At 35.1% G+C, this 15,868-nt stretch overlaps 1 protein-coding gene across 1 annotated transcript in view; it reads right to left on the bottom strand.

The window, feature by feature from the left end:
- eIF3b (eukaryotic translation initiation factor 3 subunit b) overlaps window positions 1-15,868 on the bottom strand; it is a 242,628-nt gene that overhangs the window by 39,872 nt on the left and 186,888 nt on the right. The window contains exons 13-14 of the mRNA XM_090410856.1: window positions 6,530-6,668; window positions 6,269-6,394 (exon numbers count right to left, since the gene is read on the bottom strand). Of these exons, the coding sequence (XP_090266982.1) occupies window positions 6,269-6,394; window positions 6,530-6,668 (265 nt within the window). The remainder of the gene's footprint in view (window positions 1-6,268; window positions 6,395-6,529; window positions 6,669-15,868) is intronic.

Here is a 15,868-nt window from a genome sequence, read left to right as displayed (position 1 = left end):
TTGGTTAAATGATGGGATATAATTTTATTTCTTGGAAAAAAAAAAAGGCTGAAGTAGTTTACAAAGAGAAACATGAAAAAAAAAAAAAAAAAAATATATATATATATATATATATATATATATATATATATATATATATACACACACACATATATATCAGATGGAAAATAGACCATAATATGGTCTATAACTTTTATAATAGAAAATATTATTTTCTATTATAAAAGAAAAAGGATCAAACTTGCACATTCAAATGTAAAGCAAGTTAATTTTTTTTTTTTAAATCAAAGGGGGAAATGTTTAACATACACATTGGGAAGTTTTTTCCCACTTGGTTAGACTATAATAAATTTAGTTGTGTAAGCAAACAAAGTTTGCGCCTGAAATATTTTCGGGACTGAGGCAACTCATGGTAAAGGTGGACCAAACTCTCATCACTCCTTGTCTTAGTATCTCCCATAATGCAAAGCACATCTCCTTGCAGACATGTACTATGCATTAAGGGAAGGGCCACAACCCAGACCGGTTTCGACTTTATTGAGGTCTTCTCCATTGCTTCCACCTTTATTAAGGTAGAAGCAATGGAGAAGACCTATTTACCTATACGAAGTCATGTTTACCTATACGAGTTGCCAAAAGGTGTCTCACTTTATTATTAAATTACTCTGGATTTAGAGAAAGATGTTGGAAGTTTTTTTCCACTTGGTTAGACTATAATAAATTTAGTTTAATCCTTTAAAAGGTCGAAGTCGGTCTAGGTAGGCCCTTCCCTTAATGCAGTGTTTCTCAAAGTGTGGTACGTGGACCCCCGGGGGGGTCCGTGAGAGGTCTTCAGGGGGTCTGTGGCAATTTTCAGCTATGCATCATTAATGCATGGAATAAAATGTAAGTTTGAGATCGTAAAACGTTCCTATTGTATCACTGAATAAGGTACAGAGACATCTGCAGGCTGTGTAATATGTTTCTCAACAAACAGTGCAATTAGAGACAACTGGGTAAAAACGTTATTAACTAATGAATCGCATGACCACTCCCACATAAAATGCTGTATAGTAGACAATCAAAACCATATGGTGCACCGGCAACATATGGTTTTGTTTGAGTGAACGTGTTAAAACTAAGAAATACATAGTGAATGTGTTTCAGATATTATATAAGGAATTCGGTTGAAGAGAATTAACATTTCAACTGAACTGTCGGTTTGCCTTTGTCAATTAGTAGCGCGATCTTTTGTTAATACCGCATCAATCATATGAACGTCTTCATAGCTGCTTTATCTCTACTGGCCTACCATTGCTGTCTGTTTCGAGGTCTGCTTTCACTAGTCATTTGTTGAAGGACTGTTCGTTAAATACGGTAATTTTTAAAATGTGCAAAAGAGAGGAACATAGTAGATACAAGTAGCTGTCAGCAACAAGAAAATGATGATATTGTATGTGGATCAAGTGAAATTGATAAGTGTGCATCATCTGACATCTATAAAGAACCAACTAGGAAGAAGATGAGAAAACTTCGTAAGTACGATATAAATTATTGAAATGTGGATTTTCATGGACGGGAAATGAAGAGGAACCTATTCCATTATGTGTAATTTGCGGTGAAACTTTAAAAAATTAAACCATGTAATTTAAATCGCCATTTTGAATCGAAACATAATGAATGCAAGGACCGACCTGTCGAATTTTTTCAAAATAAACTAAAAATTTAAAAGAATCTCAAAAAGTAATATCGATTATGTCAGGAGGTGAAAACATGAAGGCTTTAGAAGCTTCATATCGTGTGTCGCTATTAATAGCAAAAAGTGGTGCAGCGGAAACAACTGGTGAAACTTTGATCAAGCCTGCAGCAAAAATAATAGCGGAAATTATGATCGGAGATAATGCAAAAAGATCTTTTGATCGGATTTGCTTTTCAAATAGTACCGTTCAGCAAAGAATCACTGAAATGGCTGAAAATATAAAACAAACATTGTTATCCGTAATACATAAGAGTCGTTATTATGTGTTGCAGGTAGATGAATCCACCGACATTACAAATTTTGCAAATCTTCTAGTGTTCATTAGGTACGAAAAAAATCAAAAAATTCATGACAACCTTTTATATTGCCAACCCTTGCCAGAACATACAACAGGAGAAGAAATATTCAACAGTATAAATACCTTTATGCATCAAAACAAGCTTGATTGGAAAAGTTGTGTTGGAATAAGCACAGACGGAGCGACCATGGTCGGATCTAAAAAAGGGCTTGTGTCAAGGATTCAAGCTGTTGCACCAAATGCAAAGTCGACACACTGCTGCATACACAGGGAGGCTTTGGCTACACATATGATGTCTACAGACCTAAGAAAAGTTCTTGATGAAGCAGTAAAAATCATAAATTATACTAAAGGCTGTCCTCTAAACGCCAGATTTTTTTCTCAACTTTGCAAAGAAATGGGAAGCAACTATACACAACTTCTTTTCCATACCGATGTTCGTTGGCTTTCTCGTGGAAAAGTCCTTACTCGTTTATTTGAACTTCGGAATGAACTACTAAAAGTTTTTCTTGATGAAAAGTTTGAATTGAAAAAGCATTTACATAATTGGAAATGGCTGTCAATTAGCATACCTGGCAGATATATTTACTGTATTAAATAGTCTTAATTTATCTTTACAAGGCAAGGAAATTTCTATATTTCATGTCCAAGATAAAGTGAACGCCACATTGGCAAAAATGAAGTTATGGCAAAAGTGGGTTGGTAATGGAGAATTTGACGCGTTTCCATCACTTCATGAATTGCTCGCAAATTCAAATGAACAAATTGATGGTGATGTGAAAATTACTATCACGCAGCATTTAAAAAGCTTACAAATGAATCTAGAAAAGTATTTCCCTGAATTGGATATTAATATTGAGTGGATAAGATACCCTTTCTATAAAAACAAATTTATGCCAAAGGATCTATCGCCAATAGAAGAAGAACAACTTTTAGAACTAGCTTCTGATGGTTTCCGAAAAAATAAATACAGCGAGAACACGTTATCATCATTTTGGCTACAAATACAGAATGAATTTCCTGAATTAACAGATAAAGCTCTAAGGCTCATTTTTCTATTTCCAAGTTCATATCTGTGCGAAGTTCGATTTTCTGCCCTTGTTGATATTAAGACGAAGAAGAGGAATCGCATTATAGGTGTCGAACCGCATCTGAGATTGAAATTAACAACTATAGAGCCAAATTTTGCTGAAATTTTATCTCACCATAAGCAATTTTACTCCTCTCATTGATGATAAATTATTTCAAGTAAGTAAAACTTTATAGTATCTTTATAAAGTTTGTTGTATTAAAAATAAATCATATTTTTAGAAATAAATTCAAATAAAATAGATATTTAATTTTTTAATATTTTTAATTAATTAATAATTTAATTAATTTATTCATTTAATTAATTAATTTATTTGTAATTAATTAAGGGGTACTTGATAAGAATGAAATTTTAAGAAGGGATCCATAGATATCTGAAGTTTGAGAAACACTGCCTTAATGTATAGAATTATACATGTCTGTAAGGAGATGTGCTTTGTATTATGGGAGATACTAAGAAGGAGTGATGAGAGCCTGGTCCACCTTTACCACAAACTGCCTCGGTCCTGAAGATACTTCAGGCGCAAACTTTGTTTGCTTACACTTCTACTAAGACGTACTATGAGAATTACAGAATCACTCAATCAGTGGTTATAAGAGAGCCTCCATAGCTCAGTTGGTATAGACGAAGCCCCTGGGGTCAATTCCAGTCAGTGATATGAGGAACCTTTATCTGGTTTCTTTCGACGAAAGGTGAAGCTGATCTCATATAGAGGCAGGGGATTTTTTCACCCGGAAACTCAGATTTTTTTGTCCCACAGAACAGGCAAACCAGCCCCATGAATACACACGGATTACAGTCAGGAATACTTAAGACCCAGCCACCATAGACTTGATTCATCAGCTATGCCTGTCCTGAGCCCAGATAAAATTAAAGGGGATTGAGATTATGCTGTACTTCCCCATAAAAGGGCCCTCATGGCCATTGTATCATCATATGAATATGATACAAGTGATTATAAGGAAAAAATGTGAATCATAACTGAAATGTCAAAAATGGATATTTCCATAATTAAGAAAAACAGTATGATTGGAATTTAAGAATATTCCACACCTGACTGAGAATAAGAATAAGGTTTAATTATAGAAATTAACCATCAAACCAGCTTTGCTGTCTTTGCGCATCATTAAATCCATGGATGCAAAGAAGTGGTCATTGAGGTTAATATAATAATATGGACATGAAGCTTAAATTTTTGATATATTTTATTTGGATGACTTTGGGTGATTAAGGAAGTATAACAGAATGGTTGGAGAGCTGCCAAAATTATACTTTCTACTTTCAAAGGGAAATCCACCTCTCATATTGAGAACATTCTTGACTTTAAAAACAAAATTTGTAATTATCATTTGAGTCTGTCTATTATTAGGATCAGCTGAGATATACATAGTCTTGCTCTTCACCAACATTATTTTATCAGATACCAGTGAATTATTCACAAAAGATTTTCTTTCTATCATTAAATATTTTGATTTTGTTATTCATTCTGGATATTTTACATTCATAATAAATTGAACAAACAAACTAAAGATATGGAAATGGTAAACCCTCTTTTTCCCTTACTTGCTTACTTCATGGAATGCTTCAAACAATGTCTCCCCAGTGATATTTCTCCAACATCTTACTGTTTGGTACACGATATACCCATAACATTTTTTCAATTTGGAATAGTTTTTTTTTTTTTCTGAACTTGAAAATTTCATATCCAAAATAAATGCAGTTCATCCCAGAATACAATTCACACTAGAAATAGTAAAAAAATAACCAATCAGTTTTTTTGGAACTGAATATTCTTTGTTCAACCGGATGGCATCATCACTTCTCAGTGTTTCAGAAGAAAACTCACACAAGCCATCATATCCACGTGAAGTTGCATCATCTTCTTAGTCAAACAGCTGGGACTATTAAGACCACAATACATCATCTCATGCTTTATTTCTATAGATGACCTATTGCATCAAGAATTACATTATATTAAATCAACTTTCTTGAAAAATGGTTTCAGCAAAGCCCTTTTTAATAAAGCTTTCAACAGCTATAGGATTTTACTTCCTCTTCTGCCCAAGAAGAAGAAATTACTCTTATTCCACTTCTGTACATTAAAGGAACACACTGAAGAATTTTGAAGCCTCTCAACATTTAGGTGGCATTTTATGCTCTCAAAAAAAATATCCACTTTTTCTCACTTCACCAAAAGTAAGCTTCAATCACTTAGTTTTTTTAGGTATCTACCACATCCTGCTTTTGTGGCCTAACTTATTTTGGACAATCTGGAAAATTTCTGTCTTTGTTGAACATACCATCTCTACTGAAGAATTTCTGTTAAAATATTTTTTTTGCCTTTTTTTTATATTGAAGATCACTCTTCCACATTTCTATAATTATGTCACTTACTGTCTTCACTACTACTTTCAAGCCTTCTACCAAAATTTTAGTACCACTCACTTAGCAGCATGCATATTATATGGATGTATAACATGTGTTCAAATTAAGAAATTTTAAAACTAAAGCTATATATTAAGCTTATATGAGTGACTTTTTTTTTTAAATTTCAGAAACTTAAACAGGCATACTCTGCAAACTAGCACTGATGAACGTTGTTTTTTTTTATGTTCAACATATAATGTTCTACGGTTGTTTGGTTATACACGTGCTTTATTAATAGCAGGCAAACTACCTACTATTAGTAAAGCATGTGTATAACCAAACAAATGCAGAAATAAATTTCTGAATGTTTTGCTTTAAAGTGAGGGGTGGGGAACCCCTCGCTTGCGAGTCTATTTCAATTCGCCCCTTTGCTGATGTACTCGTATGTACATGTAAATAAAATTTTATAATAATTTAAATTTATTTAAATTTAAATAATTAAATATACAAAACCAAAAATAGCTATATTACATATAATATGATCGTCATACGTCTGGTAAGATATATATTGCACACTACATACACTATCTATATATAAGAGTTAAAATTTACAGTCGCCCGCAGAAGTTTTTAAATTATCAATTTTTGCCCTTGATACTAAAAATGTTCCCCGCTCCTGCTTTAAAGCTTTAAATAATTAAAAAAACAATTATAAACAATCCTATTATGAATCATAAGTTTTCTAATTAAAATATTTAACAAAGTAGAAACATGCCTTGATTTTTTCTTCTAATAGAATTGTTGGGGGCCGTGGACGCCAAAGAAGTTGACAAAAGCGTTCTACATTATTTCTTCTAAGCAATCTTCCTTGAAAGGACCATAGCCAGAAATCATTGTCTACCTACATATATGGAAAATGATTATTTAGCAAAAGTCAAAACTACATAAAAATGTATAAAATATAACAAAATATGTAATATATATATATATATATATATATATTTTAAAAATGTACTGCAAAGATAAATTCACAAACCTTATGTGCCCACCAACTAACTCCAGTAACAACATATCTTCCTGTTGGATCCCATTCAACATCTGTTGCCATGAAGTGCTCTCCTTGTGCCATAGTTGTGAAGTCAGATGTATCAATGAATTCAAGTGAGCCATTCATGCTAAAAATTGAACATAAAAAATCTCTGTTAGTTAAAACATATTTTCAACTAAGCTTTACTCCAATTTACAAGAATAAATAACTAAAGAAAATTGTAAATACATTAATTAATAATAATGCTAAAAGGGGCAAATTGCAAGATGAAGTTGGAACAAAAGTATGGAGACCAAGATTGTGAGCGCTTGAACATGCACATTCATAGACCTGCAAGCTGTCTTTATCTTGTGAAAGTATGAACATATACCTAGTCTAGCCATAAATAACGCATAAACCTTTAATCTGTCCATAAATCATTTACAGCTTTCAGTACATACAAACCACATATATAATGTATATAACAGCATTCAATATTCAAAACAATCTTCCCTTTGCTCTCATGGATGCCTGAAGACTGAAGCCACATATCGATAGTGACATGTTCAACATCCACAGGAAACATTAAAAATGGGTGGCACACCATTTGGCAACTCCTATAGGTAGAGATGACCTGCGAATGCTTCTGCCTAGTATCTCAGCTTGGGCCTGGCTCCCACTGAAGAGACCTCAATAAAGGTCGAAACTAGTCTGGGTAGTGGCCCTTCCCTTAATGCAGAACATTAGACATATCCACAAGGAGATGTGTTTTGCATTATAGGAGATACTGAGACAGGAGTGTTGGTATCTTGCTCCACCTTTGCAACGAGTTGCCCTGGTGTGTACCACCTTACCTCAGTCCTGAAGATACTTTCAGGCGCAAACTTTGTTTGCTCACACTTGGATAAAGGATTAAACTAAATTTATTATCCACAGGAAACGCTGTCACTGCTCACTCCAAATCTTCAGGGTGGCAATACTTAGGTGTTGTTTCTTGCTGGCTACTCTTTCAAATTCTAATCACAATTTAAAGTCCAATGGATTCAGATCAATACTTCCAGATGGTGATATGTGTGGACATTTGCCTCCAACCACTGTTGTGTGGTCCTTGCCTTGTGTGCAGGTGCCGAGTCCTGTTGGAAGGTCCACTGCCTACTGTAAAACAAGGTGTTGTTCAGAGGCCATACCACCGGTTCCAGCATGGTGTCTTGATACACTTTAGTGGAGATTTTTACCTCTTTCTCGCAGAAATGCAACTTGTACACCTACTGATATGTCATCTCCCACCACCAAACCATTACTGACGTGAGGTGATGATATATCTCTGAATCCTGGGTGCTATGGCACATGCTATGCAACCATTTGGGGCATATACCTGATCGTTTTGGCAGTTAAACAACTCTTCAATGGTGAAAATCTTCTCATCTGTGAAGAGGAATTTGTGCCTATTGTTTGTATACCACTGGAGACGTGCCTTTGATTTTATCACCATCTGCCATATAAGTTGTTGAGTTAGGAAGCGTCCAGTAGAACGATGATAGGCTCTCACTCCCAAGGAATCAGTTAGTACATGTGACATCCTTTTCTGCAAAATGTTCATCTCTCATGACATCACCTTCTGCTTTTTCACAGGATTATGCTAGAGGAGTGTCTTCACAGCCATCACAAGCTGTTGCATCCTAATGCAGTGCAGTTGACCTGTTCTTTAGCAGTTATAATGATACATCTTCTGCATCATTATAACAGTTAATAGCCCAATACACAAACATCCTACTGATCCAGTTTTTAGTATATTGAAAATATCAGGTGACTGCATCCCTCTAGTGAAGTTCTATTATAGCTACATAGTTCTCATAATCTCCCCGCTGCATGTTAACTCGCACAAAACAATTCTCTCTTTACTGATAAACACACAAATATTGGCTGCACACAGTGGCACTAAAGGAACTGGGCTCACACAATTCTGTGGGCAGCACAAGTGTATGCAGAAGTTGTAACAGTATTTATGGTAAGATAGCATTTTCAGCAGCTTCTTCAACCATTCATCCACTGCTGTCACCTACATTCTTTGTACATACAGTGCAAGATATCATATTCCTTCCAAAGTCTCTAAGGAATTTTTCATCTTCAGCAGCAACAGCCTGAGAAAAAGTATTTCTTAAATAACATACCTTGAAGGCAATGATAACACTAATCCATGGATTGAGGAAGTGAGCAATATTCAGCGAACAAGTTAATGGAATGGCTGTCGTAAGTCGAGAACAGACTACATATGAAATCCAAAATTGAAGGCTAAATGCAGAAAACTTAGTAGTTTGGCCTTTATGCCTTGCCCAATGGTATAATTTACAACTTCTCCTTCTATGCCTTCATCAATGATCAAGATGGTATCATGAAATATAATCCAAAGATAAAGATGACTTTATCAACTTTATAATGCAAGGTGAGAAGGTGCAATAGATCTAATATAGAACAGACAACCACTGTTATTTTAAAATTTCTGGAACTCAACAGGGCCAATAAATAATGTATATTAGGGCATTAAATCACTTATTTTCAGCAAGTCATTAAGATTAGAGATCATTCCTGCTGACTGGAAATATGCCAGAATAATACCAATTCATAAGGGAGTTTGTTGCATAATACGAACTATAGGCCAGTGAATCTTATAGGAGTTACTAACAATGCAAAATTAATTAGTAACATATCCAATACGCTAACAGGATATTGCATCATATATGTTTTGTATCATATAAGACAATATTGATGTAGGTACTGACAGATGTGATTCATCTTGTAAACAAACATGTAAACTTGCCGTATCGATAAATACAGTACAGCAATGCAAATGTATTTCCTCTTCCTTATGATTTTCTTAATATTTTCTTTCCTCTAGCTTACTTTATTATAAGAATGTAGTATATAATTCACATAACATACAATATATGTGTTAAAATGACTGTTTATGTTATCAGTAAGGCTTCCAGTCAACAGTAGGCTATTAGTAGTCAAGTTTTTGGAGAATCGAGTTATATGAGGATTTTCAGCTGAGTGGAGGTCGACACTCCTAACTCCTGCATTGTTCGAGGGTCAACTGTATATATGAATGAAATAATCGAATGGAGGTTAACCAACAAAGAATTCCAAGAGAAAATAATTTTATCTTAGATACCTTACTCTTTGCAGATAAGAACTGAGGACATTACAAAAAAAGGGGGACTATACAGTAGTCCCCCCCATCTGCAGGGGATATGTTCCAAGACACCCCGCGGATACCTGAAACTGCAGATAGTACTGAATCCTATATATACTATATTTTTCCCTATACATACATGCCTATGATAAAGTTTAATTTATAAATTAGGCACATTAAGAGATTAACAACAATAACTAATAACTAAATAGAACAATTATAACAATACACTGTAATAAAAGTTATCTGAATGTAAATGGAATCATAGCAACCTCAGCATATGTTTTTTTATTATTAATATTAATAATATTTATTTATTACTTATGAAGTTGAGAACTTTCACCTTTTTCATTAAAAGGAAGCACTTTAGGTTTCTCTTTGGCATATCTGAATTTACCAGCATCACTACTCTTGCACTTTGGGGCAATTATTAAGTAAAATAAGGGTTACTTCAACACAAGCACTGCGATACCATGACAGTAGATCTGATAACTAAGAACTACTCAGAACAGGGTGCAATTTAAAACTTATGAATTGCCTATTACTAAAAGAAAGAACCATACAACTTCATTTTAGCAATTAAAAATTACATAGGCAAAGTGGATATTAGATCCAACATTATTTCAAAGCTGAATGTTTGTAGAAACTGAAAGTTTCGTAAGTTGACCAGAGAGATTACAAGAATAGAATTCTCAGCACCCTCGTGTTGCCTTAGCTTGCACTACTTGACTTAAGTAGGTAAGGTAACTCGGGGATGCAGAGGATTGTATTCTCGTAAGCTCTCAGGTCAACTTACAAAACTTTAATAGTTTCTACAAACATTTGACTTTGAAATACTGTTGGATCTAATATTTACTTTGCCGATATAATAAATTGTTTATTTCTGGAATTGGGGTTGACTGCAGATAAGGGGGGGGGGGGCTACAGAATAACTGAATTTAATATTAAAACAATGTTTTAATATTAAATTCAGTTATTCTGTATGGCCAAACAGTCAGGACAGTGAATATCAGAATTTTAGAACACAAGGGCTACATCCAGTTTCACCAGTACAGCCACAGAATACGGTGGAAGAAAGCCACCGTAATACACCATAGTAAATTCAAATTTGAAAAGCTATTAATGGAATCAGTCTCAGCCCTAAGAAACAGTACAAACCTCAACAAATTTGGTTGCATGAGACCGCCCCAAATTTTGGAGACTTACATCAGAAGACCTTCAGTCCAAAGGCCAAGTATACCTACATAGCCCGCTAGGGGGCACCATCAGGTCTTTTAGGAGAAACAATAGCTTCCTGCTTCATCCTCATTTACTGTGTTTAGCACCTGCGTGCACGTGTCTTTATTTTCAGTTTCTGTGAAGATGGCAAGCAGCTGAAATGTTGGAAATACGGATTAAAGTTTAATTTAATTTATATCCTGTGTACGTTGTAAATTCCTTAAATTATTTAATAAGCATGTTTAACCAACATCTAAGCCTTTCTACGAGAATACAACCGTTTCATCGTTTGTACTTGCATAAATCTTACCTGGAACACTCAGTAGAGAAATACCTCTGTAATTCTCACATTCAGTTTTATTTCCCTTTTTATATATGGGTATTATGAGAGCTCTACTCCAATCATTGGGAATTCGTCCCTCTGTCCAGGCATTCTGAACTATGCAGTGCACCTGCTGTAAGACTTTTATACCACCATACTTCAACATTTCTGGTCGAATATCATCTACTCCTGCTGCCTTTCCACATTTCAAGCCTTTGATGGCTTTTTCTACTTCAAGTATGCCTGTTGAGTGTTTTTTATCACTGTGCTATCACTGCTTGTTTCATTTAGCAATTTTTCGAAGTAATTACTCCATACTTCAAGTATATCTTTTTCTCCCGTTTTCATGTCACCTTTATCATCTCTAACTCCTTTTACAGCACTCTTTCCTCCATTTCTAAGCTTCTTCAACTACCGCCAGAATAATTTGCCACCTTCTTGATGTTTCTTTTCTATGTTCAAAGTCCTCTCATGACTTTATTTAAATGAAGGGGATATTAAATCCCACATTATTTCAAAGTCGAATAAGAAACTCAAAGATCGGAATCAAAGAGTTTCATGCCGAATATAGTAAACTATAAAAGTTTTGGCAGATTGTAGCATAAGCTAAAGCACATAGTCCAACACTAGGGCAACTTGTTGCAAAGGTGGGTAAAGTTCCAATGTTTGCAACGAGTTGCCCTAGTGTTGATAATGTTGTGCTTTAGCTTATGCTACAATCTGCCAAAATTTTTATAGTTGACTATATTCGGCATGAAACTCTTTGATTCCGATCTTTGAGTTTCTTATTCGACTTTGAAATAATGTGGGATTTAATATTCCTTTAATTTAAATAATGTTACATCGCCGAAGTGAAGGCTATTGGCTCTTTTATTTAAGTCCTCCCATGATTTTTGTTTAGCTAGTTTTACACAGTGTTTAGCTTTCTTTCATTTGTCTCTGTATTCTCTAAGAGCAAAAGCTGACTTATTTGCCAGGAATTTTTGATATGCTTTCTTCTTTTCCTTCACTGCCTCTTTCACTTCTTGTGTCCACCATGGAGTTCTGATTTTTCTATCCTTGCAGACAACCTCACCACATGCCTCTCTGGCTGAATCAATCAGGGTTTTCTTCAAGGCTTGCCAATGAATTTCCAAGGTTTGGTTCCTGTTCTCAAACCCTTTCATTTTTTCTTCAATAATCTTTGTGTATTTTAGTCTACAGTTCACATCTGAGAGCTGCTCAACTTATATTCGCTTTAAAACTTTCTTACATGTTATTCTTTTCAAATATACTGCTCATGACTAAATAGTGATCACTTCCAATTTCAAATCCTCTGTACACTTTGGTGTCCTATACCAGGGAGAAAACATCACTATCAACAATAACATAGTCAATGAGACTTTTCTTATTCCTTGTCTCTTCTCTCGATGTGAATTTGTACACATTTTTATGTTGGAACATGGTGTTAGTAATAACCAGTCCATGTCCTGAACACAAATCCAACAGGTATTTGCCATTATTATTAGCTTTGCTCTTTACTCCAAATTTTCCCAAAATATTTTTGTATGTCTGACAATCGTTTCCTACTGTGCTATTTGATCCCCAACAAGGACCAACTTTTCCTTTTTCATTGTGTCAGTTGCTTTCTCTAAAGCCTCAAAAAATTCCTCCACTTCTACCATAGTAGAACCTTCTGTGGGACCATAGGCACAAATAAGTCTAATTTATTTCCCAGCTCCCCATTCTGATATTTGTCCACATTACTTGAGACTGCCTGCCATTCAAGAAGATTGGCATCATATTTAGTGTTGAATACTATGGCTACTCCTTCTTTTCCTTGATTGTCATTGCCTGAATATAACATTTTGTCTTTTTTTTTCAGTCGCCCCTATTATGTCGATCTGGTACTTATCTAATTCCTCAGTACTGATCTTTAACTCTTATGATGTTGATTTGGGGTGTGTTTTCAGATTTGTTCCAGTAGCTGACTTTTCTCTGTTCATCCTGGTTCCCTGGTGATATCCCAGCCGGCATGAAATTTTGTCATGTTGTACCATCATTTTGTATTTTGGTTTAAGCCAATAAGAATACAATTTTGGCGGCTAAATCCCAAATTGCCAGTCCATCCTCGTTCGTTTATTATATCCAGGTAGATACCCAACAGGGTGCACCACGAAATGTTGAGGATTGGACATTAGGTCAGAAGCCCTGGTGGTTCTCTGTATTCCTTTAAAGGCTATGTGGAGATCACCTCTCAGTTATACAGCTTTGACCCTTAAGCACCTCCATTCTTGTATTAAGGTATCTATTAATCTGCACTCCACCCATAACATTTTCATTCTTCATTCATTCATATTCACATTCCCTGTATCTACAACACTTTGGAGGAAAATCATGTTTTCTATCCTAACAGTAGAACATGGGCACTTTATGTTACTGCTTTGTTATCTTATGTCCAGTAGTGGTTTGAGCCCCAAGCAATTGTAAAAGAGACTGGATATCTGTTATATTTGGTATCAACTAATTTATAAACTGTGGTTAAAGTTCCTCTCCTGTTAGCTCAACAAATTTCGTTTACCTAGTCTACAGACTATAATCCCTCATACTTCAGTCTCAGCCCAACATTTCATCAGTCTGCTTTTGTTACTGACTGTTCGTGGTTCATCCTGGATATTGTATCATAGGGTATTCATTCCAGATGCTGTTTCCATTTCTGTATTTTTATTATCCATTATTGGCATTTGGTTTAGTTCTTTCAGTATGTCTTCATTTCTCTTTTTATCTAGTCTTCTATAACTTGCTGTTATTCTCATATTTCATTTCTGCTGCAGTGATTCTCATCTCTTTCTCTTGTCCATGCTTTGCTGTTATATAATATTGCTGGTTTTGATAAAATACTATACGTTCTGGTCTGCTTTTTTTTGAGGCTTCTTACTATTGCTGGTCTTTGTGGAATAACAAACAATATTTTGTTTGTTATTCCATTTACTCTGGAGAATTTACTAATTTTGTTAGAAATGTATAAATCTTCACTACAACTTGATTTATAGTCCAAACAAAATTGTTGACTTGTTTGATTATTCTATTGTCTGTTACTATTTTAGCTGCAAGGGACCTGGTAAACACCAGGTAGGTCTAGGGGAAGTGGTTAGTCTTTTGTGGAGCGGATAGGAGATGCCAATTTTCTATATGGTCTGTAACACAAGGTCAAGTAATGTTTTTTTAGGATTTTGGTAATTATTTTCGAGGTGACTTGGATATAGGGAATGGTAATGGATTTAGAGTAATCCTTATTATGAAGGAGCGGAAGGGGTTGTGGTTTACTGGTTTCAATATTTTTTGAATTTTTTTTTTTGGGGGGGGGGGGGGGGGATAGCCATTGGCTGAGAAAGTCTTGAGGATGTGGTTTAGTTCTGTGGTTAGGGCATTGTCATTTGAACAGATAAGTTTAGCCCTGTGGTGTAGTGTCTTAATAACTCCATATTGTTCTGAGGTGGGGTGGTGGGATTGTTGATGAATGTATCTGCCTGTATGGACGGGTTTTCTATAAACTGAGAAAACTAAAGTTCCATCAGGCTGGCAGATGACTAGTGTGCCTTGGAAAAAATTACCAAAATCCTAAAAGAACATGACTTGACCTCGTGTTACAGACCATACAGAAAATTGGCATCCCTTATCCACTTCACTAAAGACCAACCACTTACCCTAGACCTACCTGGTGTTTACCAGGTCCCTTGCAGCATTAAGCTGTCCTACTTTGGCCAAACAGGCAGGACAGTGAATATCAGAATTTCAGAACACAAGGACTACATCGAGTTTCATCAGTACAGCCACTCTGGTCTTGCAGACCATGCTCTGGATACACGTCACAGAATATAGTGGAAGAAAGCCACGGTAATACACTCTAGTAAATTCAAATTTGAAAGGCTATTCATGGAATCAGCCTCAGCCCTAAGAAACAGTCCAAACCTCAACAAATTTGGTTGAATGAGACTGCCCCAAATTTGGGAGACTTACATCAGAAGACCTTCAGCCCAACGGCCAAGTATACCTACATGGCCTGCTAGGAAGCACCATCAGGACTTTTAGGAGAAACAATAGCTTCCTGCTTCGTTCTCATTTACTGTGTGTAGTGCGTGCGTGCACGTATCTCTATTTTAACTTCCTGTGAAGATAGCAACGTGACGTTGCCAAAATATTGGAAATATAGATTAAAGTTTAATTTAATTTATATCCTATGTATGTTGCAAATTCCTTATATTCTTTAATAAGCTACAGTTATATGGTGTCAATGGAGCATTATATCAAGCAATACTTAGTCTTTATTTGAGTTGTAAGTCAGCAGTTAGAATTGATGTAAGTACAGGAAGATGGTTTAATGTTAAATCTGGTGTGAAACAAGGATGTACATTATCCTGTCTGTTATTCATTATCTATAAGGATCACATTATAAAGGAAAGTGGTATTAAAAATGATATCAAAATTGGAGATGTTAATGTCAGCTCTTTGCTTTATGCGGACGATGTTATACTTCTAAATAAATCCACTACAAGTTTGCAGGATTTACTGACTAAATTGAAACTGTTGTAATAGATATGGTATGAAGGTCAGCAATAAAAAGACAATGAAAATA

This window comes from Typopeltis vanoorti, chromosome 21 (assembly GCF_054136105.1).
Source record: "Typopeltis vanoorti isolate ZY-2024b chromosome 21, IOZ_Tvanoo_1.0, whole genome shotgun sequence".
Classification (NCBI taxonomy): domain Eukaryota; kingdom Metazoa; phylum Arthropoda; class Arachnida; order Uropygi; family Thelyphonidae; genus Typopeltis; species Typopeltis vanoorti.
The sequence above is the reverse complement of the archived record's forward strand: the minus strand, read 5'-3'. Positions and strand labels throughout refer to the sequence as shown.